The sequence below is a fragment of the Leucopleurus acutus genome, assembly GCF_964270905.1.
Source record: "Leucopleurus acutus genome assembly, chromosome: 9".
NCBI classification, from domain to species: Eukaryota; Metazoa; Chordata; class Mammalia; order Artiodactyla; family Delphinidae; genus Leucopleurus; species Leucopleurus acutus.
In genome coordinates, this window is record NC_139144.1 from 33,880,470 (window position 1) to 33,896,359 (window position 15,890).

General features: G+C 38.4%; 1 protein-coding gene across 2 annotated transcripts in view; it reads right to left on the bottom strand.

The window, feature by feature from the left end:
• KLHL7 (kelch like family member 7) overlaps nt 1-15,890 on the bottom strand; it is a 63,836-nt gene that overhangs the window by 12,723 nt on the left and 35,223 nt on the right. For both annotated transcript variants that reach the window (XM_082846365.1, XM_082846366.1), the window contains exons 8-9: nt 3,230-3,470; nt 795-996 (exon numbers count right to left, since the gene is read on the bottom strand). In XM_082846365.1, the coding sequence (XP_082702491.1) occupies nt 795-996; nt 3,230-3,470 (443 nt within the window). The remainder of the gene's footprint in view (nt 1-794; nt 997-3,229; nt 3,471-15,890) is intronic.

Consider the following 15,890-nt stretch of genomic DNA (forward strand, 5'->3'; position numbering starts at 1 on the left):
TGTTCATTTTCTTGTTAGTTAATTACACTATACTTACCACCCCCTACTATGAATAACTGGCTCATATCCTTTGGCTGTATTGAATGGGTTCCATCATTAATTACAAGATCAGAAAAACGGGCTAACCGTTTATTTCTTTGTATTTTGCCTTTTAAAAGCATTTATTTTACTTCCCAGTTGACTTAAGAATATTTTACTTAGGGACTTCCCTGGTGGTCCAGTGGTTAAGCCTCAATGCAGGGGGCCCGGGTTTGATCCCTGGTCAGGGAACTAGATCCCACATGCCGCAACTAAGACATGGCGCAGCCCAGTAAATAAATATTTAAAAAAAAAGAATAATTTTATTTAATAAATATGAATCCAAACATACTTTAGTAAGCACAAACTCAAAAAAGACATTATACCTAGGGGTATGATTCATTAATGCCACGAACCAATACATAATATTTCTAATTAAAGGCAAATTTACTACTGGTCATAAATTGTTTCCCCCTCTCTACACTTCCCGATCTCTCAAACAAAAATATTTTGAGTTTGATGAATCAGTCATATTTTCTTATTCACAGACATTTATTTATTGCACAAGCAGGAATAGATAGAGAGGGGCTCCCATAGGGTATAAGGTCAAGCTATTTCTTAAGGTGTAGAGGAAGGGTCAAGGCTATAAACATGCCCCTGACCCTAGCACATTCAAAAATCCTTCTGCTGGGTTCCTTCTGCCTTTTGACATCTTCTTCCATTGAGCTTATAGAATACAATTAATTGTGTAGTAAGAGTTTTAAACTGATACATACGTTTCTGTGGCAGGATCATAAACTTCACAGGAATTCAGTACTCGCCCAGAAACATTGTTCCCTAAACTTCCACCGCAAACATAGATCAGGCCGTTGGCTTCCACCATCCCATGGCTGCAGCGCTGAGTCAGCATGCTGGGCTTTGTGTGCCAGCTTTCAGTTCTTGTATCATAGCACTCAAATAAATACAGAGCCGAGTTTCCTGTAAAAGAAAAGGACCCCATCTTGCTTAACTTAGTGTGTATGTAGGCCTGGAGTGAGTTGACTGTAGAGTTGAATCATTAATTACTGGAGGAAAGAATTTAGGGTTGTAGAGTCTTTTCTCTACTCAATCGACAACAACAAAACGTAGAAATAGTTTCAGAAAAAGCTACCTCTGTTTGTATAGACCTTGGAAAATATTCAGAAAAGGATCTGCTGGAGAGACTTATTAATTGGTAATTAAACAACAACAAAAAAGAAACTGGTTTGATTTCAAAAGATTTTCAAATTAAATAAGAAACATTATGTATGTCTTCCAGCCCAGTTATGATGATGGGAATTAACTGAACCTCAAATGTTTATAGAGGGGGAAAAACACAGCTGTTTACACATGGTAAGTCTATACCTTAAAATATGAAGACTACTATCTGAGAGTATCCTCAGGCTTGTCATTTAATGTTCTACAACAGCCACTGCATCATTAACAAAACTGTTCTTCCTGACTGCTCTCAGCAGTTGTGTGGGTAGGCCCTGAAGTCATGCCGGTCCATTCTTGAATATACACTCAAAGTATCGTTATGTGTTTCTGGTGTACTTTGATTATACATTTTAACAGCAAAACACACCCATCCTGTTTTGCAACTTCTGCACATTTTAGGAGCTCAATAAAGACTTTTAGAAATGATACCATTAAAGATCAAGTGCTTTTTTTTCTTTCCCAAGAAAAACGAAGCTAGAACTTTATCAAATTATTGCTCCCTTCCCACTTTTCTGGACTCTTCTAACGCTTAAAAGCAATAACACCCTTATAAGTCTCTATCAAAACCAAAGCCTATGAAGAGCAAAGTTCAAAGAGTAACAAACAGAAGAAGTAATAGTCATGACTAACAGTAACTTCTTTTTAACTTTTTAAACATTTCAAATTTGGCAGATTCAGTCGGCTGACACTAAAGGGAAATATACAGTATATAGCAGATTAAAAAGAGTTACTATTTAAGTGAAAAACTGACTTAGTAGAGTAAATGCTGAAGAAATGAAGTCATCTACTATACTTTCCACAAAAAAGTATATGTATAAAACACTCAAGTGTTTTAGAAAATCATAATCTTTTATGATTTTCAAGTCACATTTAGAAAATCATAATCTTTCTTGTATTCATTTTGCATCTAGTGGGAGTGGGGGTAGAAACTTAAAAATAAATATGCTGACCAAAAGTAAAACAGTCTTTGGGCTAATATAAAAATCATAAAAGAAAACAAAAAGACAACGTTTAAATTCCATACTTTAGATTTACTTGGTCTTCCTAGTTTTCTTTATAAGCCCATTATTTAGCTAAAGAAATTACTTGAAAAGACGAAAGCATATAAAAGCTAGTCTGCACCTAGAATATTCATTTAGAAAAATTATTCATTTAATAAACGAACACTAGTGGACACTTACAAATTATCTGTCAATGAGAAAGGTTTTTATACCCATACCCACACCCTGTTCTGATCAATAAGCTTAAGATACCACTACCAATCATTACATTAAAAAGTTAAAGAATAGGGAGTTCTCTGGTGGTCCAGTGGTAAATAATCTGCTTTCCAATGCAGTGGACACTGGTTCAACCTCTGGTTGGGCAACTAGGCCCACGTGCTTCAACTAGACAGCCCGAGTGCTGCTAACTACAGAGCCCGTGTGCCACGACTAGAGACAGAAAACCTGCACGTCACAACTAGAGAGAAGCCCACGCGCCGCAACGAAGATCCTGCATGCCACAACGAAGACCCGACGCAGCCAAAAGAAAAAAACAAAGTTAAAGAATAAAGCAAATGAAAAAGATTATTCTTACTTTTTTCTGATACAAAGAAAGCAAAGATAATACAGATTTTAAAAGCCTGAATGTGGGTCTATGAGTAAGCCAAACTCCAAAATCTTTAAAGCAAATAATATTACGTATATAAAATAACTAATCCAGATGGCAACAATGAAACTAAAATCCAGATGACGTCAATGAAACCTTTGTCATGACAAAAAATGGACAGTTAACATAATCTAGGAAGTTGAAGTTCTCGTAAATTAATGACTTAGAAAGAGTAAGGTAAACCTTCAGGGAAATGTGCTCTAAAATATGACAGATATGTATTTAAATTTGTCAAAAAGTATCTGAACAAATAATACCAACTCTGTTTAAATATGAAAGCCAAGACTCTCAGCTTTAAAGCACACACAAATACCGAATAAGTCCTTACCAACTTCGGAACCTCCAGATGTATAAATTTTGCCTTCTGCAGCGCAGGCAGCAAGGCTGTCTCGAGGTGTTGGAGGGCCCAGTTTGGAATACCAGCTATCTTTAACGACATTATAGCAGTCCATTCGTTTTATGGGGAAAAGCTGAGAGCCACCCAAAATGTAAACTACATTGTCCCAAAACACGCATGCTGCGTCTCTTCGTTTTTCAAAGGGGCAGCGGATGTCTGTCCAGCTATAATCCTGTAACAGGAAAGGACAGGAAGATTTCAGTAATGGAAAACTATAATAGGAAAGGATGAAGCAAAGATATAATTGAGAACATACAAAACATAAGAATATGTTAAATTTATCAGAGTACATATAAGAATGTTTGGCTTGAGACTATTATTTAATCTTGCGTGATTTCTTCAGAATGTTGGTTAGTCGTGGCAGAAGGCAAGAGGAAGACAGTGACGGCTTTGGGTCTTTTCTGGCTCTAAAATAAACTTTAATACATTTGTATGTATTACCAACACCCCGTCTTCTATTCCTTCTGTTATTGAGGATAACAATACAAGAAAATACTAAAATAAGCAGTTTTGTTATTTAAAGAAAGATATTTTTTTCAAATGTAAATATGCGCATCCCTTCTTTGCCGGATGTATAGGGATATAAAGAATCAATGGATAATCTGAAGCTTTAACTGCCATTAACCTACTAATGTCTAAAGCCAGAAGGCATTTTGTAGACTTCTGAGAGATATTAATTTTCCATAAATATTCAGGTGAGCCAGTATAGTCAGCCAGACTCTTAAAGCTGTGATATTATGAAATACTTGAATAACCTGAGTAGTCTGGAAACAACTTTTTCCTTCTCAATGAGAAGAAATGGGCACCTATCAGTACTTCACAATAAAGGCTGTTCACAGCACCACTGATTCCTATGTTTGATGACATCCAAGGACACCTGTGCCCTTCTTCTATGTAAATATGTGGGGGAATGCTCCCAAAGTTATAGCTTGTTGGATCCTCCCCCTTTTAAAGCAAGGAAGTTACAGTGTTCCTGCCGCTTTCTGAAAATGGTTGAAAATAATTAGGGTCAGATAGAAATCCAAACAATTTCCAATCTCATCAATCAAAGCACTGTGATTTATTAATGTGGATTTCCCTTTGGGAAAATTTGATATCTATCATGCTAATGTCCTGTTTTTCAGGCATTCACTGAATTAGATCAAAGCAGCGTAGAACATAAGAAATGGTCTCTTAGGTAAAAGAAGAGTCCCTGATTGAGAATATCTTGACTCCTAGTGATGATAAACATTCTGCTTTTTAGGTGACCAGAGAAACAGAGCCTTAATCCCTTTCTTATTCTCAAATTAGGGTCTATGAGGCCCCCTGGGTTACTCAGTGGTATTTTTATTGGTGGGCACACAAAACTGCAGGATAAACGTAACATCTTCCTGAAGCTTCAGTTTTACTCAATGGATTTGAAAAACTGAGGAAGAATATTTTAAACATTTGTTTTCTTGGGGAAACTGTGTACCACAGAGTGAAAAAAAAGTAAGCGATAAAATATTCTACAGGGAGCAATACCTCAAAAGTAAACAAAATTACACTCTTACATATTATGCAGATCTCCTCGTAGCTCCTACCTGACCAGGTTCATTAGCAGAGAAATACAATTTCATTAATAAGGTACATTAACTTAGTGAATCTCAAGTCTCGCCACTCTTACACCCAATTTATTTGATATTATTAGAAAGTAATATGCAAATTTTCCCATAATTTCTAAAGACATCCTTAAAAACATTATCTTTCTAAACTCTTCCTTAATTTCAGGATGAGAAAGTTGGCCAGATATTTTTTGAAATGGTCTCCAAGACCTGATACTCTTCAAATTAAAAAGAACTGCCCAGGTAGAAGCTGGAACTGAAAAAACAATATACTACTTCTTTTAGCTAGATGAGCTTAAACACTTAGACACTAAGATTATGAGGTTCCAAAGAATGAAATAATTTCAAAGAGCTTGGTAACAGAATTCTAACTTTCCAATACTACTCAAGGGTCTGAGTAGGGAACAGATGATCGTAAGTCATATAGGACTTGGTTATACTTCATATTTAAGAATTAAAATGCATTGCTCTCTCGGAACTCTAAGCCCAGGGGAAAATTGATTAGCGTGTGTGTCTGCAGTGTGTGTGTGTGTGTGTCACACGGGAATAGGCACATGTTTCTATCTACTTGCAATGTGGGCTCTCATTTCTCTAGAAGCCCTTTTCCAACTCTCCCAATACTGTCATTGGTCACCATACATGTTAAACACTATGCTTGATAAATACTAGCTATATATAATATTCTGCCTAATAGTTCATCTTCTACACAGGTAAGTGAAATATCCTTCTTTTTACCTGGAATGCAAAATAGACTTCATTTCAGATAAAATGTAATGCTTTACATTTGGGCTCATTAAATATACCTGTCAGGTGTTAAATGCACCTATGTTTGAGCATATCTGCCTTTGGTTGTACACAGGGGAGCTAATGGTCTTTTTTCTCGGTGCGTGTATGGGCCAACCTCCCTTGGAAATCTACCCAATTCCCTCAATCTACCCCCCATCCAAAATAAAGTACTGAGAATGTGATTTAACGTTTGCCCTTTGATAACTTGTTATACTACCTAGGAGATGTGTGCAGTTGAAGAAGCAAGCAGAGAGGGGATAAAAACAGATGGGAAGTCAGGCTTGTCAGCTCAGTGGATATCTTTGCCAGGGCTTATTCTAGTCATGGGACCACTCCCAACCTGGGGCCTGTAGGTGGAGGAAGAATTACTTATGGCTCCCAGCAGCACTCACAGGCTACAAGGCAAGCTAGAAGGGCATGGAGCTTTCATGTTAGCAACAGATGGATGAAGAGCACTAGAGTCACAGTGTATGTGTGTGGGCAGGAAATTGTTACCCTAAAAATATAATTTAATGCAGTTTTTATTGAGTACCTATTCCGGGCAAGGTTATATGCTTAGCTGCTGAGAAGATATGAAAATGAGAAAACCGGAAAGCTTAGAAAACACACAGGTAGAAGGATTTCTTAAGTTCTGACACATCACCCATGTATGCATCCACACATATATATGCAGACATAGCCATGTATAAAGTCCTGTCTTTCCTGGTCCCAGTCAGTCTTTCTTGCCTCTGCTGTGATATATCACATTCTAGACTTTTTTCAAGCTCAAGACTCCTTTTCTTTTTGCAAGCTTCCCTGATTTCCTTTTTCTGAATCCCCACCACACTGAAGTCTGCAGTTGATGACTGAGTACGCCATTACATCTTGTCTTGTGTGACTTTTCAGCTGTAGGACACTGCTACAGCAAGTGAAAGTGAAAGCCCTTCTTGAGTTGAAGGGCTGTAATATTTTTCTCCAAATGCCTTAGGGTAAAAACATCAGCCTGCTATTTTCCTTGAGAGTAAGGATTGATTTAGTATCATCTTTATTCTGAAAACACATGAATCCTCAAATAATAGAAACACTACAGATGTAAATTTTAACAATAATCAAGACAACCAAAATGCAAAATGAAACTTTTTGTTTTTAAGACTTGAGAACTTTATTTTGCATCGTTTTGAGAGGAAATCAAGCAAAGCTAGGGGAGAGAGGAGGTATATGCCAGATGCCACAACATTCCTAGAAGCAGTGTCATGAAAAGTACATCAAAACACTGTGGCTTATAAAAAAAGGACAAAATAATGCCATTTACAGCAACATGGATGGACCTAGAGATTGTCATACTGAGTGAAGTGAGACAGAGAAAGACAAATATATGATACCACAAATATATGATATCCACATATAATGTAGAATCTAAAAAAATGGTACAAATGAACTTACTTACAAAACAGAAATAGAGTCACTATTACAAATAAATGATAATATTATATATCCTTATGAGGAATACTCCACAGCCCTTCAAAAGGATGGTATTTTCATTGACATGAAAATACCACCACAATATAAATGCTGAGAGAGTAAAAAAAAGTTTTTGTAAAATAGCACGTATGGCATGATCCCACATATATAAAGTGAGAACACTGGGGATTCCCCTGGCAGTCCAGTGGTTAAGACTCCGTGCTTCCACTGCAGAAGGCATGGGTTCGATCCCTGGTCAGGGAAGCTCTGCATACCACGAGGTGCGGCCAAAACAAAAAATAAATAAAAAATAAAATTAAAAAAATAAAAAATTCTAAATTAAAAAAAAAATGAGAGGACTGGAATGATGTTCACCAACTATTGAGGACTGTTTGTTATGCTGGGAGCACTTTGGCTTTCTCCTTTTTATCTTGCTGTGTTTGAATTTTCTACAATGAGCATATATTATTTTTTTTAAATAGAAAAAGTAAATACAACAATTAGGCAAGTAGTACCAAAAGTATGGTACAAAGAAAACAACTTCTCACATCAGATGCTTGTAATAGTACTAAATGTTTTAACATAAATGTGGACTTAAAAGTAATTTAAGTTAAGGCTTTAAAAACTTAAACACCTAAATAGCTATTATACTACGCGGCTGAATTTCAACTACAAGATGGATCAGAAACAGTCTTTGCCTTCCTTCCAAATAGCACACTATTAGGGCATATCTAGTTTTTTAGAAGTGAACACTTGATTGTACTTAATTTCCTAGGCTGTACCCACTTTGAAATGCACTCATTTTCAATGGGATCACACAGATATTTCTGTAAACATATTAACCTCCCAAAGTCCAGAAAGGGATTTAATAATCAGCCATTGGAAGAAAATACTCTCGTAACTTAAGTTCTTCATAAAACATAGCATCACAGCTAGAAAAAAGGCTTCCACAATTGGGGGTGGGTGGGCAGGGCGTGACTGTGCTACTATAAGCTGCTAGATAAACTCAGGAACAGTGAACATATAAATGGGCAGTTCCCAGCTACTGATCAGTTAAAACTAGCAAGGAGTGGGAAGTGAGGCCAGACACCAGCTCAAAGGGAATTACTAATTAAGAATCACTACTGTTTTATAAAGTCACAGCATGTTCTCCCCCCTCCACTCTCAAACTAAAACCATACCACCAAGACACACAACTCAAATCTACTCAGAAATTTAAGCGAGATGAAACTCAGTTCAAAAGTGAAACCTGATATGAATATTATGCTCAATATCAGCTCTTGTCCTTTCAGTAGAAAATACATGAAATAGCAGGGGAGCATCTCTGCGCTAGCACCTTGCCGGATATCTCAATGACAAGATTTGCCTTTAGATGAACTCTGACGTGTAATTTTTTATCTTGGCACAGGAAGGCATATTATACTTTAAATGATTATCTCAAATCTCAAAATGCAGTAACATACCCATTTAATAAAATGTTCTCACCAATGGGACAAACATCAACTCTGTCTCAGATGTGTGGAGTACAGGAGATAATGCACTCAGTCAGGAGGTTTGGAAGAGTTAGGCAGGGTAAAGAAAAAAACAAAATGGAGATGGTAAGCCTTTTTACATTTAAATATGGGAAAATGAGAAAAACTTAAGGATGGCAGGGAGAAAGAGACTCAGTGAATGAAGATCAAAGAGTCAAATGAACATAATTGATATTAACGCAAATCCTAAGATTTAAACCTTCTGTTAATAGACCAGAAAACTGAAGTTCAGAAAGGCTGACTTGCCTAAGCTCCTATACCTAGACTTGAAATGCTCTTTCTACAAAACAGCTTCTTTCTTTTAGAAATAAAGGAAGGAAGGAAGGAAGAAAAGGGACCAAAAAAAAGGTCTCACAAAAGAAAAAAGACCAATGGCTGAGTTCTTCAGTTCTTCCACCTATATCTAAATTCCTTTTTTTTTAAAGCAAAAAGTTAGACTCCATTCAGTTAAATAATACGTTGTATGCATTTTATGAAAACTTTTAATACCCATATTTATCAAACCAAAAAGATTTATTCATACTTAGGACTCAATATATTCTTTTCTTTCTCTTTCTTCCTATCTAAACTCTACCAATAAGTGTCCCTCAAGAAAACTTCCATGAAGCTTCCATGGACTAATTCAACCCAGGGGAATCTCTTCTTTTTAGACCACCAAGGCTGTCATTACCTATCCCATACCGGGACTTTTAATTGGCTACATTCGGTGGCAGCTTCACCAACCTCAGCCTCTGTGTTCTCTAATTGTTTCAAGCTTGTATACATCTCATACAATTTGAGTTTGACTCCTTCATAATCCCTGCTGCAGCCTAATCCCCAAATTTCAAATTCTAGATGAACTGTCATACTGGTAATATATGACAAAATATTTGTTCAAACTGCAGTTTATAACCAGCTAACTGTACAATATGCTATGGTACAATCTGCTGTTGTTTATAGCAACTGAGGTTAGCTTTCTCTTATACTGATCACCAGTTTTCAAAGAATATCACAAGAAACCTATCTGAACATGATTTAATACTTCTAGGATAAAAGAGCTTACTGTGCCTTTCGGTCATCATATGAACAATCACCAAAGGTAGCCAACAGTAATTTTTGAATGACACGGTATAGTAAATATTTATTTCATTCCCTGTTGGTTTCCCTCAGCCTCTTATCCCCTAGCCCTGCATTTATGTAGCCACTACCCTCCAGCTAATTCCAGGATGACGAGAGTCCTTTGAAGCACCACCACACGGATTTATCATCCCTAGTCTCCTTATCCCTTCCCACCTGTGGCCCTCAATCAAATACCTACAGCTTTGTTTCTGCCCTCTCTGTCCCTTAAGGGGACTGATCTGTTAATTTATAATAATTATGGCTGGCCGTGGCTTACAGAGAGTCTGAAGTCATCCCTCTCTTGGTGAGTCGTATTTTTACTGGGGTTTTTTGTAGGCACAGTGACTAAACACAAAAGGAAACTGATCCCTGAAGGTGGGAACTTCAGGTACTGCACCTTTGTAGGGTACAAGGGCTGTGAGGTTGACTTTACAACAAAACTACAAAAGTGCGTTATGGAGATGCTTGAAAACAAAACAAAACAGAGGCTCTCAATATTCCTATTGTGGAAGACATTCTAGGAAGGCACTCTACTGAGAATTTACCTCAGAATGTGTTCCAATCTCTTCTACTTGAATGTGAGGACCACCTGTCTAACCACACTGCCTGCAAACAATCAGGTATGAGAAATACTTATTGTGCATAAGCGGCAAAGAACACTGATTTTTACCACCGGCGCCTGTTATACTGACCACTAAGGAAGCTTAAGGGATACCCATGGTGACCCACACTTGCATTCCAGCAACGTCAGTCCTTGCAGGACACAGCTATAGGTCCAAACCACCTGGGATTACTGCTGTCCATTTTGGATATTTCGTTCTTACAGGTGCCCCGATCATTTTAGCAGGACTCACTCTTTGACTCCAGCACACTGCTCCTACAACACTCTTTTGACGATGACAAACACTACTGATGCACTCTTACAAAAGCTTCATTAATTTTTTAATGTAACACCATTTTCCTATAAGGTTTACACTTCTTTTACACACAGGTCTTTTAAAATCACATGCAACGTATAACTGCCAGTTTCCACCGTGATGACAGTGTAGGACTGTCTCCTTAGTGAAGGCCTATTTAAGAGGGAAGGTAGCTATGATACTGTGAGAAAAGGCACTGTGATACCTTTAGTAAACAATATTTCCAAGAGGAAAATGTGTTTTGTGTTGAAAGTAACTTCACTTCTTTTGATTTAGGGCCCACCTATATTTAAATCCAGTCCTATAAAACCAACTGACAAAACTGCTTATGAAATATTGTATAAAGTTATACTGGTTCATTCATCCTCACAAACTTGACTTCCCACATTGGGCCAGACACTAAGCTCAGTGATGAGTCTACTTCAGAGTTTTAAGTGGGAAAAGGTACTAAGAGGGAATTCCCTGGCAGTCCAGTGGTTAGGACTCTGTGCTCTCATTGCCAAGGGCCTGGGTTCAATCCCTGGTCAGGGAACTAAAATCCCACAAGCCCCGGTGGTGAGACCAAAAAAAAGAATAAGAGAAGGTACTCAGGGTAAACCTTTTGAATCTGATGGTTCCATAAAATATGGCACCATGTGGTTTTCTGCCTTTGCAATTTACAGGGTCTAGTCCTCACTCTAATGGTCTTACTCCTTGTTTGGTTTTGGCAGGGAATATGCAGAATCCCTTTTTCTCTAGAGCATACGCTCCTATTTTTTTTTTTTTTTTTTGGTTGCGTTGGGTCTTTGTTGCTGGCCACAGGCTTTCTCTATTTGCAGCAAGCAGGGGCTACTCTTCACTGTGGTGGCTTCTCTTGTTGCAGAGCACGGGCTCTAGGTGCTCGGGCTTCAGTAGTTGCAGCACGTGGGCTTAGTAGTTGTGGTGCACGGGTTTAGCTGCTCCGTGGCATGTGGGATCTTCCCGGACCGGGGATCGAACCTGTACTGGCAGGCAGATGCTTAACCACTGTGCCACCAGGGAAGTCCCATAGTCTCCTATTTCTCCACCATATGCAAGTGGTGAGCCAAGACCCCTACAAAGTTTTAAGCCCTCAAAGCTGGTCATCTCACTGACAAGAATAGTCCAAATAATCTGATCAATTAAGTCAACTTTTATTTGGCATCAATATCATAAAATGTTCCCATACGACAATTTGAGAACACCAATTCTAAGAGAACAGAGCACCGGATTCAGAAAAATAACTCTTTTAGTAATCAATAAGCACTTGAAAACTTTAAAAACAGGTACAGGTGGGGAAGGGGAGACTCAGCAGGCTTCATGAAAGGACCCTGACAAGAAGAGTATCATTTCAATTCAATACAGCAACCCAAGATTTCTTTATCTACTACTTTATCTACTTATCTACTAGAAAAATTGTTAAGATTTTCTTATCATTTTTCAGTCAGCAGTTAATACAAATATTTGCCGCCTCTCATGAGCAAGATCCAAGGAATATCTAAAGATAATAGTTTATAGGGATGTTGGCTTAATTCTAGATAATTCAATTAAGTAGTACTGCTTAAATTGTCTCTTTGAGGGAGATCAATTCAGTGAAGATAATCATTTTGGGTTGGTATAGCACACACATCAATGGGTTCCGTTTAATGACAGTTAAAACCATTTTAGCATCTCTGAAAATATTAAGTTCAAGAATTTTAAAACAATTCCTATACAGTACTTATTATTAAGCAGTCTACTTAAATAATGAAATAATGTTCACCTTGGGAGATTCAAGGTAAATAACTTATAATGAAATCAGCCTTTCCAATTGTTTTAATATTAGAAATAATAAAGACAACCAACTTATATTAAAATATTATAAATAATAGTAAATGGTGAATATTTTCAAGATGAAGTTTTTAGCAGAAAGAAAGGAGAGGTTGGTACTTCTAATAGAAATATTTAATAAATACTGTAATGGGATTCTAATGGTGTCAGCATTAGGGAATAAAGTAATAACTGATGGAATGAGGATGTTTTTATTGGTAGTTATATCCTCAGTTATTTACATTTTTCCACTGGAAGTCTAAAAACCTGTGACTGAGTATACAAAAGAGCACTAGGAACGTGCCATTTATAAGTGCAAAGTAAAACACCAAATGAGAATTCTGAAGTTACAGTCTCATTTCCAGGCTCGTGCAGAATATCCATCTTTTTTTTTTCATCTGTCCAATTTAAAAAGAAAAATTAAGGAAAGTTGTACAACTACAGACCAAAAACAAAGTGCTAGTTGTCATTCCATATTTGCCTTATTCTAAAAAGAGTGCTGTCTCCCAAATGGAATCAGGATTCTCCTTGTCCCCCTGTACATCAAAACAGACATCTACTTTAAGATAAAGTATTTTCTATCAAAACATACTTTATTGCTTTTTAACTGTCAAAATCAACACCAAAGTTAGGCTTCGGGAAACAAGAGGGGTGTAACTATTGTCACCACCTGAAAGCTGTGGTTCATAGATTTAAGCTCCTATGACTTCAGATTTTCCTTGGGAAAAAAAAAGTTTATTTATAAATTTCCTGCTGTTGACTCAAAAGGATCCTGAAAAATTAAAAAACAGTGAAATTAAATAGCCACTGAAATGTCAGTAGTCTTAAAACTTACCTGGTGTGAAACAGATGTGTAGGTGTATCAATCTGTTAAGCACACTGACACTGTGCTTATTGAACTATATTGCACAGGCCATGAAACCTCATGGTACCTGCCAGTCACTCAGTCTTCTACTAAGAAAGGAAGCTAGATGTCTTTAGTAAAAAATCAGCCTATATATTGGACGTGGAGGAATGGACCAGAGATAGATATATGACCTGAGAGCAGCCCACAGGGATAGTCCACATATGATGGTATTTAACCAATCTAACCTGATACTCTTTCCTTCGAGGTCTTTTTGATATCTGGCAGCATATATACTCTATGAGTTATATGACTCACACTGGTGACTCTAACTATTGTAGCAGGGCCCGATGTGGTCTCCTTACTGGACCAGATTGACTAAAACTTGGTCTGTAGTTAACACTCTGGGTAATGTGTATTTCTGTTACTATTTACCCAGATCATTACATGGAATTTCAACTGGCAGGGAAAATAAAATAATTTCATAGTCTGACCTCAAGATCTCTAGACTCTAACTCTCTGCTATAATCTCAGCTGCAGGAGCCCTGGTCTATCTCACCTTGCCAAAAGTCTCCTATATTGATGCCTATAATACTTATCAGTTCTGGAAACAGAACTGAACAGAAAATGGAAAGGATCCCGTATGTCTTGGTGAGACAAGTGCTTCACAGGACAGGAGAGAAGTTATCCTAGAGTACAGAGTTGGTCACTTCAGAGTCCCTAGATGTCCACAGGTCTGCAGCAGGGGTTGGCAAACTATGGCCTGCAGGCTAAATCCAACCCAATGACTGTTTCTGTAAATAAAATTTGATTGGAGGGATTTCCCTGGTGGCGCAGTGGTTAAGAACCCACCTGCCAATGCAGGGGACACGGGTTCAAGCCCTGGTCCAGGACGATCCCACATACCGCTAAGCAACTAAGCCCATGCGCCACAACTGAGCCCGTGCTCTAGAGCCCGTGAGCCACAACTACTGAGCCCAAGTGCCACAACTACTGAAGCCTGTGCGCCTAGATCCCGTGCTCTGCAACAAGAGAAGCCTTCGCAATGAGAAGCCCGTGCACTGCAACGAAGAGTAGCCCCTGCTCGCTGCAACCAGAGAAAGCTTGCGCACAGCATCGAAGACCCAACATAGCCAAAAATCAATCAATAAATAAACTAATTTAAAAAAAAAACCTCATCACACTGTTTAAAAAAAATCTGATTGGAATACAGCCATGCCCACTTGTTTACGTATTATCTATGGCTGCTTTCCTGCTACAGCATCAGAGCTGAGCAGTTATGGCAGAGAATGTGTAGCCTAAAAAGCTGAAGATATTCTCTGGTCTTGTATAGAAAAAGTTTGCCAAGCCCTGATCTACAGCATGTTGGCATAGCCCCTTGGAAAGGAAGGACAGCTTGCTGCCCCAACCATCTTCTAACATTTTACAGATGACACATATCCTGTGTTTGGGTGTCCTACATTTATACTTTTACTGGGTAAGCTTTCTAAGTGGGACAGGCTATAATCACATGGCTCAGCTGCTCAGGCTATCCTGTGATCCTAGGGCATTGGGATGCTGAATGAGATGCTGCATATAACTTCAGGCATGTCTCAATATGACCAGAGAGCACACGTGTGGGATTCTGGAGCAAGGCCAACCTACTTTAAGCAGGGACCATTTTTTCAGTAAATAGCTCCTGGCTGGCTGCTAGGGTCTGACAGACAGCAAATGTCTGACACCAAGGGACACCATGTGACCATATCATTAACCCATTTTGAACAGTTTTACCTGACCTACCAACTCACAAATAGCATGCTTTCAACCCATGATCTAGTATTTAAACATAAAACTGGGCATATGGAGGTCCCCAAGGCACAGAATACCCAAATGGGATCATCACAACCCTTACTCAGTAGGCCTTCTCTCTCACCCAGGGTTATGTCTTCATGGAGGTGGTCCCTACAGATCAGCTGACAAAATTGAGAGACCTGAGCTTGGTTCATTTGTGATAGTATTAGCCAAAAGTGGACTGCTTAAGCATCATACTCCCTTCAGGAATGGTACTGAAGGACAATACAGAAGAGACATATCCTGATATGGCAGATTTTCAAGCAGTTCCTTTTATTGTCCATTATACCTCTCAGTAGAGAAAGCCTCAGGTCAGTTTTTATCCATTCTCGGATGGTGACTAATGGTTTTCCCAGATGGATACAGACTTAAAACAAGCAGCACGAAAGACTGCTGACAAGGAGATCTGAGGAAGGATAACGTAGAACGCACTCCAGAAAGGAAACAAATTTGGGTCCCACGTGAATTCTTACCAGAGTGCCCACAACTGCAGCAAAGTCTCTTAATAATCATGTGGACAGGACTGCATCTGTATCTTTCCTCCCCAGTCCGATGCTTGCTCAATGGGCTTATGAGTGACTCCAGTGGCAGCGACAGATATGCATGCAGTAACTGCATAAGTCAGTGGCTACAGAAGCTAATGGACTTTCCCTCCCTGAGGCCAATGTGGCTATCCACTACTGGCTAGCACCCACTTTGTTGGCAATACTGACTGATTCTAAGAACTTGATTTGTTATCACACCTTGAGGGAACCA